General features: G+C 46.1%; 1 protein-coding gene across 1 annotated transcript in view; it reads right to left on the minus strand.

Annotated features, from left to right (window-relative positions):
- Nucleotides 1-267: 267 nt before the first annotated feature.
- MYRFL (myelin regulatory factor like) overlaps nt 268-16,112 on the minus strand; it is a 93,663-nt gene continuing 77,818 nt past the window's right edge. Inside the window, 10 exon segments of the mRNA XM_058557637.1 lie at nt 268-537; nt 670-744; nt 1,065-1,185; nt 3,647-3,721; nt 5,650-5,737; nt 6,379-6,441; nt 11,200-11,376; nt 11,496-11,548; nt 11,629-11,703; nt 14,224-14,309. Coding sequence (XP_058413620.1) covers nt 451-537; nt 670-744; nt 1,065-1,185; nt 3,647-3,721; nt 5,650-5,737; nt 6,379-6,441; nt 11,200-11,376; nt 11,496-11,548; nt 11,629-11,703; nt 14,224-14,309 — 900 coding nt within the window. The 3' untranslated portion in view covers nt 268-450.

Consider the following 16,112-nt stretch of genomic DNA (forward strand, 5'->3'; position numbering starts at 1 on the left):
GCATCAGACACTCCCAGGCCCCCCAACACACACCGTATCACACATTCTCCAGAGTCTGCGTTTAGTGGGTCCAAGTTGACAGGGCTGAAATGGGCCTTATTGTTTTTCTCACAAGCTCTGAAAGGCATCACAACAAAGCGAAGTTGGACCTGCCTGTTTTGACCTCACATCTTCCTTAACACCAGAAGTGGTATTTTCACATCCCACAGTGCTGTTTACTCCAGGAAGGGTTTTCTTCAGAGTCACCACATTATCTCAAGTTCCAGCAAACACTTTATTCTCCTTGCTAACGTTTCAACACTGTTGGAAGCCAAAGCATGGAAAAGTCCTTTGGCGACACACACGGATGTTTTACAAAGAGAGACGAGAAGTTGTGAGAGGATAGAAGTTTCTGTTAACCGTATTTCTGAGTACTTTTCTTGGGAAAGTCCCCAACCAAACTTGAATAAATTAGACACAGTGTCGATAGAAGTAAAAGAAGTAATCTGTGAAGAAGATTCCAGCGAAGTAAGGGTCCGTTGAACAGTCAGCTAAATCCTGCCAGAACAGGGGGAAGAGAGGACGGTTAATGTAAGCATCAGCTGTCGTTAAAACGACTGGTTGATCTACTTATTTATTTGTTTAATGGTCCGTTTCTTTCTTACTGAAAAGAAAGGAAAGAAAGCTTACTGGTGCAGCCACTCGGAAATGGAATGCACTATCAAAGAAGGGGGCCACGGGGAGGCTCCAAACGTGCTGATACCCCTAAAGAACGAAGGAGGGAGAGATCCGTGTCACCGCCACATTCCACACTCTTGGGAAGAGTCGAGGTGGAGACAGTCTGTCCTGACCACATGAGGAGAGCTGTCTGCTACAACAGCTCTCAACAGGGGTCGCTAGAACCATCTGCACTTCTGGAGGACACACAGGAGCTGCTGAGCAAAGCTGTGTGACAGGGTCGGCCACCACAGGGAAACACTGGGGTTTGGGTCAAAGCGTCTCTTACTAGGGAACAGAGGCTGTGCCACAATTCTAGACACACCTCTGGAACAGGGACGTAAGGCAGGGGAGCCGGGAAATGTTACCTGTGTCATCTCCTGGGAGATGCCTTGCTGGCTCTGTATCCCTTTGGCTTCCGTTTTACTATGGAAGCATATATTTCCAAGGGTCAGTTTGCACTGGAAGACTATCAATGGCTCTGTTGTGCTTCAAGAGACAAAGGAAAGCAAGGGCACATGGAAAAGCAGTTACCAGCTCCCACCAGGCTCCACTTCAATGAGAAGAGGGTCTAATGGGAACCTAACTTGGAAATCCATTCAGAGTTCCAAATAGGCACCTTATTACACACAGCTCACTGAAGCCAATATGGTAGCTCCCCTCTCATTAGAAGAGAAACAAACTCAATCTCACATGACAACTGTATAGACTGAATGTGTCCCCCCAAATTCGTATGTTGAAATCTTAACCTCCAATGTGGTGGTGTTGCAAGGTGGAGCCTTTGGGAGGGGATTAGGTCTTGAGGGTGGAGCCCTCATGAGTGGGATCACTGTCCATATAAAAAGGACCCCAGAGAGCTCTCTCTTCCTCCTGCCACGTGAGGACACAGCGAGAGGACGCCGTGTATGAACCAGGAAGCAGACCCTCGCCAGACACCAAATCTGCCAGCGCCTTGATATTGGACTCCCCAACCTCCAAAACTGTGAGAAATATATGTTTGTTGTTTAGGGCACCCGGTCTACGGTATTTTTGTTATAGCAGCGCGAATGACTAAAACAACTACTCAGACGGCATGTGACCATCTCTAAAACCTCCTCTCATGACTTAAATCACCTCAACATCAGAATTTTCTTATCTCCATAAATTTTAAAATAATTTTTCGATATATCCCTTCTCTTTTCACTGGCAGCTGAATCTGCATTGATCTGAAGTTTCCAGGATTCAGATTCTTCAAACACCTGGTCTGGGCAGCTATGGGTTGAAGAGGCAAGGGAAACAAACACAGGCAGGGATGTGGGTGAGCCTAGTAGAAAGTACCGGCACTTGAAGCTGTCAGAGTGGAGGCCTGTCAGAAAGAACGGTTCTTCTCAGGAGGCTGGCCCACTAACCATCACCATCAGAGGAGGAGATCCGTCTGCCTTTGGAAACAATCTTTTTGCACAAGAGGGACAACCTACAATCTTAGTTCAGTATATGTGTTATTTTAAAATCACCCATATTAGAAAAATGGTCCTTAAACTAAAAAGCCTGATTCAGTGGCTGAAGACGATCTTCAGGGGATATACCACTTAAGCTTCCTTCCCTCTGTGGCAACTGGAGACGAAGGAGGAAACCCTGCTCCAGGTTACTCGGGCTGCACTGGAGAAGGGCATGCTCAGCTTTTGCTCCGCCTGGAAATGCGGTGGGTTCTGAGTCATGAAATATTAGCTGCTTGAAACAAACCTTTCCAAGGCAAGCAGCTGTGTTGAGTGTCACTAGCTGATTGCAAGGCAAAGTTGATGAGTGAAGGAGTATGAGGCGTGAGCGACGCAGAGGAAGAGACGGAGCCGGGGAAAGGACGGAGGAGGGTACCAGAGCTGGGGAAGTAGGACAACTGAGGGCAGGACAGGGGTGGGGAGAGGACATGCAGAGGAGGGAGGAGGAAAGCCCCAAATTGAGACACAAAACAAAAGCATCTCTCTTCATGGTGAGGAGCTCATTGCTTCATATTTGAGTGAAGTGGGTTGAAAGTCTTAAAGTACAGTAATTATTTAAAATATCTGAGAATAGATTAAATTCAAATTTTGTGGTTTTGGAGGAAAGGTAGTCATAATAAAAGCTACCACTTATTGAGTGCCCCTTGTGTGCCAGGAAGAGGCAATGTTCCTACACGTCTCACCTCATGGGGAAGGCGGGAAGGGATGGTTTAAAGTTACTAGCTGTGAGTTTTGGGACAGGTTTTTGACCTCCCTAATCCCAAGTGTTTCCATCTGAAAAATACATACTCGAAAAAAAGTACCATGTAGTGAGGATTGTATGACCCACATTAAAGTGTAGAGTGTCTGGCGTACAGTCTGTGCTCAGCAAATGGCGGTTATTAACTTCACTATTATTAACAGTGACTCCCACAGCAGCTCTACTTGTTATGGTAAAATATCAAACCCATTTTATAGATGAATAAACAGTAGCTCAGAGAGGAGGAGTGGTTTCTCCAAGATTACAGAATTAGTAAGTGACAGAGACAAAATTTGAGCCCTGGTCTCCCCAACTCCAAACTCCGACTCCTTTTTCAGCCCCCCCGGGAGAGGGGGTGGTGTCTGCACTGCTACCAGGAGCCCACAGAAAGGTGCAGCCCTGCCCAGGGGCCGTGCTGTTACTCTGGTTCCCGTCCCATTCAAAGGGACACAGCCAAGGGCAGTCTGCAGCTTGGGAGCATCAAAGCCAAGGTCACTGCCCCTTTGCAGGTGTGAGCGTGCAGCCCAGAGCCTTTCCAGTCCACCATAGGGAGCCTGGGTGATCCCAGCCCTTGCTCTGAAACCCCCTCCCTCAAGCTGGCCCATGTCTCAACCCAACAGCATTAGTTAACACGGATTGACAGCCTTCTACCTCCTGACTTTCTGATCAGATTGTAAAGTAATTCAGACCAGAATCCAAATCATGATGGAAACTGGACTGTTTTTTACACACTTACTTGATTTCCAGAGAGAATTTGACATTGCTGGGTGTGTACTTATTAACCGGAATATTGTAATTGTAATTTCCAGACCTAATTATGGAAAAAAATAAAACCACAAATCAAAATTTGCAGAAAAGGCTTCAAATGGCTTTTGCTACTCATTATATACCATGTAAACTGTGAAATATTCTGTAATAAATAATAAATACAGAAAATCAAGTTTAACATGGTATAGTTTTATGTTTTTCAGAGACATACCTGTTAAATTTCAGAGTGATCTCTTTCAGGTCTTAGTATATAAAATACACTACAAAGATTTATAGTTTGTTAGAACACACAGATGAAATGATGGAACAGTCAAATTGTAGACTGAACGCACCAAACGAAACACATAGGAAATGACATCAATTCTCCTTGAGAAGGAACAGAATTCAGAAGACAGATGAGGCAAAGGCCTCAAACCAACAATCCCTCTGGGAAGAAGGATTGCAAATCATGAATCCCAGCTTTTCTATCATAAATCACTCCGTTTTAGGCAACATTAGCAGGGAATATAACGTGCTTTCAGAACTTGAATCAACTCATATCGTTATGGTCCTAATTACCATTTAGTAATGGAGAAACGCTCCTACAGAGATTTCCCCCCTTCAAGAGAGATACTTGGGGAAAAAGGGGAGATTCTTTGATTCACATTGTGATGAAAACTCCAGCAAAAGGCATATTGTATCTAATACAAGTCTTTATGACTTGGCCATCCCTTGAATTATGTGGAGACACAACTTAAAACCAGATAAAAGGGAAAAAGAGCCAGTCATTTTAGATTCTCTTTAGTGAATACTAAACTAAGTTCTTAAAAATGAGAAAGCAAAAATAAATGAAATAGATCTGAATTGGGATCAGAAGAACTTTGTTTGACTGGGGGAAGCTGAGATAAATGGAATTCACTTCCCACTGTGTGGATCCCCACATCTTCAAGCTTCACGGCAGCCCAGCTCAGTAGACAGTACCTCCACCTTACAGACAGAGAGAGACGCGCAGACAGTAAACATCTCGTCGCAGCTCTGGGATCTGAACCTGAGTCATCTCACTCTTCTTCATTATGTCACCCTACCACGTTCATGAATGTCTGTCTGCGACTTTTTCAAGCTCACTGAACCTCAGGTTCCTTAAGGACAAAATGGGGATAAGTAATAGCAACCTCACGGGGATTTTGTGAGAATTCAGTGAGATAATGCATGCAAAGGTCATAAACACATCATAAAGCACCATACCATCTGTTTTTAAAAGTCAGGACCATCAACTTGAATCCCAAGTTATGTCAGGTTGAAAAAGAAAAAAGGCTGAGCACCCACAGGGTTTGTGACACCAGTTCCAAATACAGGGCCTTGCCTTTCACCCGGCAAATACTCACCAAAGAAAGAAAACTTGCCCCGTTCTCAATGCCTACAACTTGCACTCTGTGCTCGCGGAAGCTTCCTGCACCCCCTCCTTCTAGGCGCACCACTACCTCGGTGCAGGTGGCAAGGTGCACGCTAGGGATGGATGCTGCCGGCAACTTGCGCAATACCTGGATTGTTTCTTCCTGACTAAAAAAGCTAAGATAAGCTATATTTTTTCAGCAATTAAAATAATGATATCCCTTGTTATTAAAATACACAAATGTCAGCTCTCTCATAACTCGGAGCCCTCAGTAACAACGTCTTTCTTGTCTATAGAATTAACTAGCAGCTCTGCGCCTGTAGGATGTGCCCTCGGAGAGTCAGCCACACAACCGCCCCTAAGCTTTCTGCTTTGGACTCATCCATTAAAGCAGGAGACTGGCACCCCAGGAGCCATGGTGACTGACATCTGCTAATACCAACTGTTGTATGATTCCCTCTGCCGCCGTGGAACCAGTGTGTTTTCACTTACGGAGCACTGTAAGCACCGTGTAGCTTCAGCTTTCATTCCAGGCTCAAAACCCCAGAGCCCTGAGCAAATTCCAGACACAACGGGAGTACAAGAGGGGGCTGACCCACCTGCACTGGAGGCCTGTACTGCAGTACCGATGGTCTATTATGTGCTGGATTTCCATAATCTGAATAGAACTGACGGTTGTATCAATCCCTGAATTGAGAAGAAAACGAGAAAAGAAAGTAAACTCTCCTGCAGAGGAAAAGAGTGTTGCGCTCCAGCACAGTCCCCAAATTGCAGAGTGTGAAATAGGAGTTTCCTAATAAATGGATTCTATTTGCATTCAAATGGAAAAAGAAGGAGAAGGACAGGGAGAGGCTTTTGTTGTTGTTGTTATAGTAAATTTTAAGAAAACTAACAAAAACCCAGGCTCCAATAGACAGCCCCATAACATCCAAAAGAATTTCTGGACCATGGTAGTCCTACTAAATTGAAATTTATTGAGAATGGAGAGTGCAATGTGAAATGCAATCTGGCTAATAAAGCTTTAAAAAATCACAAAACACAAAACAAACTAAAAATAGAGTCAGAAGGGAAGAAGAGAACAGGAAGTTCAACCGAGTTACGAAACTCCTCGAAGACCAACCACAGCTTGTCCGTTGGTGAGCGACCATTTCCAATGCCTCCTGAGTGGTTAGGCGGCATGGATCATCAAGACCTAATCCCATAGGTGTTGGCAGCAGTGCAGCCTTGTGCCCGTTTCCCGTTCCTTACTCTGCTAATGCTTCATAGCTGGTCGTCACTCGCCTGGCCCCACAAAACCAAAGAAGAGAGTCGCTTAAAGGTAAACTTACAATCACTCCCCCAGTCGGGGCTGGTTGGCGCATCTCCTGCCAGGAATGACGTGCTTCTGTCTTCTGAAGAGGACAAAGGTCCGTCAGTCTTTGAGGCTTGGCCAGGATGAAAAGAAATCCATCTCTGTTAGTTGAACGTCCCCCGCGTCTCTCTCCCACCTTTTGGCCCATCCCATCACCATCCCATTTCTCACATTCTCACCCTTCTGCAAGAGGCTATCTGTTTGGGGCTGAATTGTGTCCAGTGATTTCTCAGGTTGAGGCCCTAACGCCTCAGACTGTGGCTGTATTTGGAGGTTGGGCTGTTATAGAGGTGAGGAAGTCACCATGAGGCTGTCAGAGTGGGCTCCAGTCTCACCTGACCGCTGTCCTTGTGAGAAGAGGAGATTAGGACACACAAAGGCTCCAGGGACGTGTGCGCACAGAGGACACAGTGAGAAGGTGGCCATCTGTGAGCCAAGGGCAGCCTCAGAAGAAGCCAGACCTGCCCACGCCTCGATTTTGGACTTCCAGCCTCCATAAAGAAATAAATTCCCGTGGTTTAAGCCCCCAACCTGTGGTATATGTTATGGCCGAGTGATTCTGACACCATCCCAGAGGAGACACCGCAGCCCCCAGCTCCCTGTCCGAGGCTACAGCATTTATTACCAAACCATCTATGGGGATATCTGTCACTATATGGAAGGCATGCTATCTCTGTGTTATTACTTCACTCTTCATGTATTTTTGCCCTTTCTCAACAACTCCAGAATAGGGAACCTCTATTAAAATTGAATAGGGAATCTCTACTAAAATTTTTTGACTCCTCTGTAACTCCAGCATAACGTGATCGACGTGGAGAAAAGGCCAGCTTAAAGCCCAGGTTACTGGTGTGGAGCCAGAGCTTGCTTGTGGGAAGGAAGCCAGGGAGTGGTTTTGCCCCCATCATAGCCAAAAAGGCATTTTAAAAGCAATTTTGAAAAGGTAACCATTCAGATGATTGTTGTTAAGTCTATCAAAAAAATGCGTTTTTAAAGTGGATAGGGAAAGCAATCTTTTAGTGGGTTGCTAAACAAACAATAAAAGAATTTTAATGTTTTTGCAGTCACGTTTTTTAAATTTGCAGATTTTTTCAACTTATGTATTTTTTATTGCCTTCGTTCATTTGCATTAAACAATCTAATATTTATGTTTTTCAACATAGTTTTGGACAAAACATAAAGACAGTAACAAGAGACATAAGTTAATACAATGTGAGCTGCTTTCATGGGAAGAAGAAAGTGGCAAGTTCTCAAACGACTTTCTGTATGGAACTTCAGGAGAGAAGGCAGAAGCCCCCGCACACGTGAGTGGGGGCAGTCACTCCTAGGTCAGTCTGTCCTGGTCAGTTCTTCTCACACAGGGTGGAAGGGCTCCTTTACCTGTCTGCAAACCTGACCGTGAGCTCCTGGAAGACTGCATCCTGCTCACTGCTCTCCCCCAGATAGGGCGACACTGAGCTCCAGGCGGGGCCTCAGTAAATACTTATGGAAGGATGGAAGGCAGAGAGGCAGGGAAGAAGAAGGAAGAGGAGAAGAAGGCCAACCACATGATCTCTAGGAAAATGTTTCCTCTGCACACTCAAAGGGGAAATTCCCAGGGGTGGGTGCAGAGGGATGCTGGGAATGAATGTGGGACGCTGGCTCCTTCAACCTATTAGCCAATGGGGGTGAGACTGAAGCTGAAGGAGAGCAAATTCCCTGAGCATCCTCCCAACATGGTGCTTTCGATTAAGAAGAAGTGGATCTTGAGGATTTTCTAGAAAATTGAATATTTATTTCCCTTTACATATGAATATAAGTGCTGTCTACAAGACCTCCAGATTTCTCGGATTCCAGCTGCTCCAGTAATAACTTTCAAGCACATGTCTCCTGCTATGAGTTTTGCTCATGATTGCTTCCACAGAAGGCTGGGAATGGACATGGCACAAAGAGAAGGGGAAGCCAGAACTTCTCTACCCTGTCTGTTTTCTTCCCCCACCTTTTGTTCTACTTTCCTGCTGAATTTGCAGGAAAAGGGCTCATTATAGATTCTGGCAATAGAACTACAGAGTTGTCTCACTTCCACAGAAGTGTGTTTTCAGGTTCCTGGAGACACAGAAACCTATGATAGGATTTAGTATCTGATGGGGTAACAATATTTTTTTAACAGTAATAAAAAGGTGAAGTTGAGAAGAGAGAAGCTTGCAGATTAAAATTGGAAAAATGGCTTTTCAAAAGCAGGATTGGAAATACCAAATTTTAAATCTCCTATAAAACACCTCCAATTTGTCACTTCTCTGAAGCAAGACTATTCAATTCCAAGAGGCTGGTTATTGGAAAACCATAAATTCTCCTGCAGTTGTAGAGGAGTGGCTCTCATTTTTCAAATGCCTTCCTGCGATAGTCACTATAAACTTAATACACATTCCCAGGGGTTTTCCTTGTAAAGCTGGAGATATATTTCACAATCGGCAAATGAGATCTCCCAATAAAGTAAATTAGAAACTTCTGGAGAGGAGAGATTTAAGATGGTGTCCAACCTAAGCGTAGCCTGTTGTGGTAGATTGCACGATGTGTAAAACCGTGTTCATGGCTGAATTCCAATACAGCATCTTGGATACCTTTATCCTTTCTGACTGAACCAAACTCAAGCCAAGAAAAAGTCAACGAACCCAACCAATCGATGACTGAGTCCTTGAACACGGGGAACCATTTTCTTTTGGCCATTTGCTCTTCTCAGAGTTCTGGTTTCCAAACAAAATAAGCATGAATTCCAGACGCCTTTATGCTTTGTGAGATTTTTAAAATCTTTGCCAAATGTCTTAAACTCTGTAGAATTCCATCGATGTTTTTTCCTCCACAGGATCTTTACTGTCTAATATCTAACTCTGCTGTCTATTTAAATCTTTATTGGTTCCACAGATTAAAATCTAATCCATCACATTCAGTCAGTTCTTTACCGTAGAAGCTCAATCTTCCAAAATACCCACTTTTGACTTCCTGGTTGGTCTTACTCAAACCTTTTATTAAAGGGAGAGGAAGAGGATGACCTTTCTGAAAAACACTTTACACAACCAACTTAGGACCCAAGAATGATGGCCCGAGCCCAGTATGTCACAAAAATGCTGATTTCCCTTCATTTATATCACAAGTAGACTTACCTTCAGGAAAGAGGCTCATAAATGTTTTCTGGGGCTTGGTGAATTCTTAGATATGACTCTGCATCCCACTGAGAGTGTTTTTAAGCTTTTTTTCTTAACTCTTGAATTTCTCTTTTATTTGCATTTTTTTGTGTGTGAGAAAGATTAGCCCTGATGTAACATCTGCTGCCAATCCTCCTCTTTTTGCTGAGGAAGATTGGCCCTGGGCTAACATCCGTGCCCATCTTCCTCTACTTCATATGGGACCCCGCCAAAGCATGGCTTGACAAGCTGTGTGTTGGTCCACGCCCAGGATCTGAACCTGTGAACCCCAGGCCAGCAAAGTGAAGCGCGTGCACTTAACCGCTACACCACCGGGCCAGCCCAACCGTGCTTATCTTTTAAGCTCGTGAGGATTAAATGACTTATTCATGTAGACTTCTTATGGACAGTGCTTTTGCACACAGTGATACCTCATTGCATCGTGATGATGGTGGGTATTTGTAAGAATTGTTTATTCAAGACTATGATATGAAATAATATCAAAAGGAAAAAGAAATTACATTGCTGCCCCCAAACTTCAACCCCTGACCATACTCTACATGTCAGTCATCAGGGGTGCTCAAAAATTCTCTGGTTCATCTTCTTCCAGGCACAGGTTAGGTCTGCACTGTTTGTAGACTGGACACGGCCAATGTCACCTGCTTTGGCCAGTGAAGCGTAAGCAGAAGTGTCCTGTGTTCCACCCGGGGAGAAGCTTTAAGCCAGTATACTATTTGCCTCATTCTCTTACCACTGCTACAGTGATCATGGAAATACATATGGAGATGGAGTCTCCACAGCTGAGTCCCGGATGAAGTGATGAGCAGGAGCCCTCTTTTGATCCACATTTGACATACAGAGAGAGTCAGGAATAAATTTGTGCCACATGAAGTCACTGTGATTTGGGAGTTGCTGTCACCACAGCACCCTAACAGATAAGCCATACTAATTGTAGGTATTGCTATTATTAGCATCATCATTATTATTATTTCAGATGCTTGTTAATACGTGTGTATACAGAAGGAGATTTCTGAAAACAATAATGTTAGTATACATTGTATTTGATCTTACAGAGATAATAACACTTTTAGCCCTTGATCAGGTTTCCACAGTTTTTTTTAACATGAATGTTCTGTTACTTAAAAAGCATGTGCATGTGTGTGTGCACACGCGCACGTGTGTGTCTGTGTCCCTAGGAGGAAGACGGAGAAGACACTCTGAAGGTGGAATGCCAACCTGACGTACAGCTCACCCTGAACTCATCGGGGTCCTCAAAGCCTTTAGGTCTTGCCCCACCCGGTTTGGGCAAAGAGCCCAGATACCACTTCTAAGTATAATGAGTGAGCCAAAAAACCTACCCATCCGCACGCAATCACTTCGCTTGCACTACTATTACTGTCTATGTTGGCAACAGACAAATGAGACCATTTGAGTTGAATCAACCAAAATTTCATCCCTGGGCAGGGAACTCAATATTATAGACGATCACAAGTTCATATATTTGTGTTTTTAAAGATCTTGCCGCCCCAAATAGAAGAGTGGAACCTTTATGTGGAACCATTGACAGGTGACCCATGTGAATTCTGACAAGGGAAACCTCAGGTCCAAGAGCTGGCTGTTCCTCTTTGGACATCCTTTACCTGCCCACGGCATCTCACCCAACTCCTCCTTGGACTGTCTTTGCACAGGACTGGTGAGGACTCCTGTCTGCCTCCAGACGGGGCAGCAGTATGTCTCCTGACACGGCAGGATCTCACAGAAAGTGATTTCTGGCACGTGGAAGGAGGACTGTGTGGTTGCCAGGGATGTATTCGGTGCTACAAGGCCTGGGCAGAGGAGGGGGGAGCCACATGGTTAACCTGAAGGATCGGTTCTCCTGTTGACGGTTCACGAGGAACTCAGGCCGGGCTGAGCGTGCGGAACGTGCAGACCTTACCTGAGGGGGAGGCTGTGGGCGGCAGGGCTGGCTCCTGAGAGCCTGTGGTGTTGCTGGAGGAGGAGAGCACAATGATTAAGGAAGGAGACCGTCCAGAATCCTTCTCCCAAAGGAAAACAAGACCGGAACTCACCTCGGAGGGAGATTGGGGGCAGCTTGGTCTTGACCTTTTAAGCTGAGTATGTAAAGGCAGACTATCGTCAACGCGCTGTTGAAAAATAAGAAGAAAGCATTAGGTGAAGTTGATTCCAGATGCATCTCACACAACCGGCTGCCAGCGATGTGCTCACCCAGGCCACACAGATGGTGGGGGAGCTGACAGAAGCACACGGAGGCCCGCACAGCTGGGCCTCCCTGGCCTGGTGAGAAAGGCCCGGTCTGTTGGCTCCTGGGGGGAGGCTCAGAGGCTCCTGGGGGCTCCGCGCTGAGAGGTTTTCCCAGAGGGCAGCCCCTGGCCCTGGCAAGCTGTCTCGGAAGCGTCCGTCACTAGTGGAAGATTCCAGGAGGAAGCGTGGAAATCGCTGGAGGCAGCCCTTTGCTCCTTGCAGGAAAAAGTGGGAGCAGAGTTCACTCCCCCTGGCGGAGGGCGTCACCTGGGGCGCCGGGAGATGAAGGAGCCCAGGGTAGCCAGCTGTACTGCTGGCCCCTGCGGCCACTTCTATCTTCCAGCTGCCAGTGTTTTCAGAGCACAGTGCACTGACTTGGACAGAGGAAGGAAAAGAAATGCAACAAAGCATCCATTTCCACACTACGTGACTTCAAAATAATCAGTATACCCCCACCCCAATTATCAGAACTCATATGTCTGAATGGAAGCTCTCCTTAAAGGTTCTGAGCTTTGGGAAGCTGCTCCCAACAACTCTCCCCCATGCAAACACAGCTCTCTCCTCTTCTGGGGGCGTCTCTGGAACTCTCTCACGAGCCGCACGAGAGTCTGCTGTGACTCCACAGCCCCACTCTGCGGGGGCCTGACGCACGCGGGGGCCGAACGGGGCTACCTGCCAGCTTGACCTCACACCTGGCTCCCTCGACTCAACTCCTCACCATCTGGTTCCCCTATGAAAGTGGTGAATGTACCACCACTAAATATACACACGAAAGTGTGACGCCCCTTTGACTTCACTCACAAAGAAAGACTTCCCGGAGCAGCAGCTGGCTCCCACCCAGCAGGTACAGCCAGCCGGCAGAAGTGGTGTGAGCCCAGCGACGTGGCAGAGGGAACATGCTGTGTCGCCCTGGCAACTGCTTGCAGTGGTCCACTCTCCCACGCGCCCCACTCTCTGTCTCCCTATTACTAACCCTTAAATACTGCTTCTGATTCGTGTCCGGCGTCTGCTTCAATGCACAGCCCAGAGAACTTCTGCGTGCAGGATGAAATGCACATCTGCTCCTTTCTTTGGGGGCAAACTTTGGCTTTGACCTTTCTCAGGTACACCACAGGCCAGCAACAAGAAAACAAGCTTACTGTCTCCCACTATGGTCTAGTGGTCAACAACATTGGAGTTCTTCATAAGATCTGATAAGCACGTTTAAGAAGCAGTCTCTTTCCATCAGAGTTAGACCTCCTATTACTGTTCGTTGGGTTTTCATGGGAGGCTCTCTAGAGGATGTGAAGTATATCTGTGAAGGTAGAAGCTCACACTCTCCTGACTTGGGAATCCCAGCAGAAGACAAGCTCACGTGGGAGAGTGAGAAAAGTGCAAGGGGAATTCCAGTGGGAATTCTGTGGGGTGGGGTCACATATGTGGGGTGCTTCTCACAGTGGGCAGTAGCAAGTGAGAAGTGAAGATGCCATGGGAAGAGAGGGGCACAGAGAGACCCACACTGTCCTCTACAGCCAGAAGCTGCTTGAGATCCACCACTGGAAGCACCTCGGCACCATCCCTTCCTTTGCCTCTGGGAACGATGGTCTCCCCTGAGACGTGGCCCAGAGGCCAGTCCTTTCCACACTATCAAAGCATTTTTCAAAGGATAGATATGACCATGTGAATAGTCAGACTAAAAACAAGAAAGCCAGGAGGACACAGCAAGATGACCAGGGCTCAAAAGCTGAGGGGCCGTCAACACAGCCGCCCAAGCTCAAAGACCAGAGGCCTGAGAACGTCTCCTACATCCCTGTAAGGGACAGCCCGCCTCCCTGCAGAGGGCAATGGCGGTCAAGAGGCACTCAGAGCTCACACAGCAAACACTTTTGTCCTTCTTGTGATTGTTTTCTTTAACTGCTTAGCAAACTTGGCTATACTTTCACCATATTGTACATTGTGGGGTAATATCCTAGTCCTTTTGGTGTGAAGTCTCCACTAACGAATCCAGAAGAATCCTAATAAATATGAGTGTCCAGGGGAGAGCAGATTGTACCTGATTGCTTACTCACTCTTTTCCCCCAATTAGACAGGAGGGAGAACAAAGAATTTGAGAAAGTTATTCAAAAGACTCAAAAAAATACACAGACACACACACGTGAAAGGCACAGCCAGCTGTTAAAAAATATCAGTTGATTGAAAAAAAATCATCCTTCGTCTCACACATCAGTGCAGAAAGCCTGCTTTTCTTCAGAGGATGAGTTCTTCAGGGGCTCCTTCGTCGCTAAGCTGAACCAAAGGTCAATACTGTTTAAAGGGCTCCTTGTCTTCAAAGTAAATAGAAGGTCAGCACCCTGTTCATACATGAGAAAGGAAGACAGGAAGGAAAAAGAGCTTGACATAGCATAACAATGAGGTTTTCTTACCAAAATGCCATCACAGCAATGAGACTTATAACCAAGGTCTGGAAAACCCAGTTAGGACACGACTGTTTTTCTCCTGAAAAATAAACCTATAAAAAGATTCAGTAATGAGCAGTGATAAATCAGTGACTAACTGCGAGCAGGATGCCAGGCTGCTCCCAGCGGGATCCTTGCTGCTCCCCCTGGATGGTGGTGGCTCTTCAAGCTCCCTCTCCCTCCTCCCCTCCGTCTCTCTCTAGAACATCTCTAGCCCCTCCCTTTCCTTGGCACTCGAGGCTACAGAAATCTCTTTCCCTGACCTCCTGCAGGACGGGCGTCTGTGCCATGCAGTCAGCGCTTGTTCTTGAAGTTTTATGAGAGAAGAGGATCTACTAGACAAGATCCTGTCAGAACATGTCCATCTTTTCTAATAGGACACTTCTGAAAATCGAAAGGTCTTCAAGACACGATGGCATAAATCCCAGTGGAAGAATTTCAGGCATTGCGACCAACGTGGAAAAGATTCTTGTGGCAGGCAATACTATTAAGTGCTCCTTAAATCATACACATTGGTACCCAATTCTGCCACCTATCGTTAAGGACAGTTCTGGCCTGTGTCTCACTTATTCTTTTATCCATTCAACAAATATTCATTAAGCACCACTATGTACAAGACTGTAGGGGATATAAGACTCAGCAAATTACGGTCTCTAGGAAATGAAGGAGGCAAGCCTTTAGGACCGATACACATTGGCATAAAGACTTCTGGGAGTACTGGGGCGAGAACACCGGACAGGCAGCTGTGCAGTCCCCAGGGCTGGGGGGTCCGTCGAAGAGACAGAAGAGGTCTCTGCCCATGTAGACAAGGTGCTCCTTAAACACGAGCTTTCCCGCTAATGTGTAGGGAGCATTAAGTTGCTTCCTCCTGGGGTGCAGGGTAGATCGTGCTTACTAGTCGGAAGGGAACTGGAGGATGGTGTGGTTAAGAAATAGCTTAACATTGGTTTTTCTTTGAATATCTTGGGCTGGTTGTCTGAATAAAGAAAACGTTCTTCAATATAATATTGGGGGGTGGAGGGGGGATTAACCGTTTTCAATGAGTACCCACACACTGAGGGCTCTTGTGACTGAGTCATCCCTGAGTGCAGCTGGAAGCTACTGTGAACACCAAGAAGTGAAACGTTTGCACCATTCCTGCCCCTCACGGGAACTGTCCTGAGGTGTCCTAACGGCATGCGACCAAGGAGGAACTCAGTGAAATTTGTCGAGTCGATTAGAATCAAACAGTTATCAGTCTCAGGATAAGCACTCCCCTCTCCAACCTACTCCCCACACTGCTAGATTACTTTCAATCTCCACACTTCTGCTCAAAATCTTTTGACCTTGTTTAGGGAGATGGCCTAAGACCTGGAGTCAGACCTAGAATCGAGTCCTGAACAAGTCATCTAAATGTCATCTATCTTCATTTTCCTCATCAACAAAGCAGGAATGATAAATAATACCTGCCTGCCTTTCAGAGTTATTGAGTGGATCCAATTAGCGGTGTAATGGTTCTCAAATTCACGTCTGCATGAGAATTACTAGGGAGCTTGTTAAAAACCTAAACTCCCTGAAACATTCTGATTCAGTAGGTTTTCACTTGGGATGGTGTGGAGGCTGGGAATCTGTAAGAGGTGGGGTAATGGAAAGGATCCGTGTTCATTCCTTCCTTCTCCCCTCCTCCACACAGAGTGACGCTCCTGGGAGACTCTGATACGTGCCAAGTTTGAGAATCACTGAATAATGGGCTTGAAAACATCGACGTGGTGAACACTCACAGTGCACACACGACATGCCACAAACCACTAAGGCACTTACTCCTCACAACAACTCTCAACAACCCGATGAGGCAGGTGCTGTCATCTCCACTCCAG

The sequence above is a fragment of the Diceros bicornis genome, chromosome 17 (genome assembly GCF_020826845.1).
Source record: "Diceros bicornis minor isolate mBicDic1 chromosome 17, mDicBic1.mat.cur, whole genome shotgun sequence".
NCBI lineage: Eukaryota > Metazoa > Chordata > Mammalia > Perissodactyla > Rhinocerotidae > Diceros > Diceros bicornis.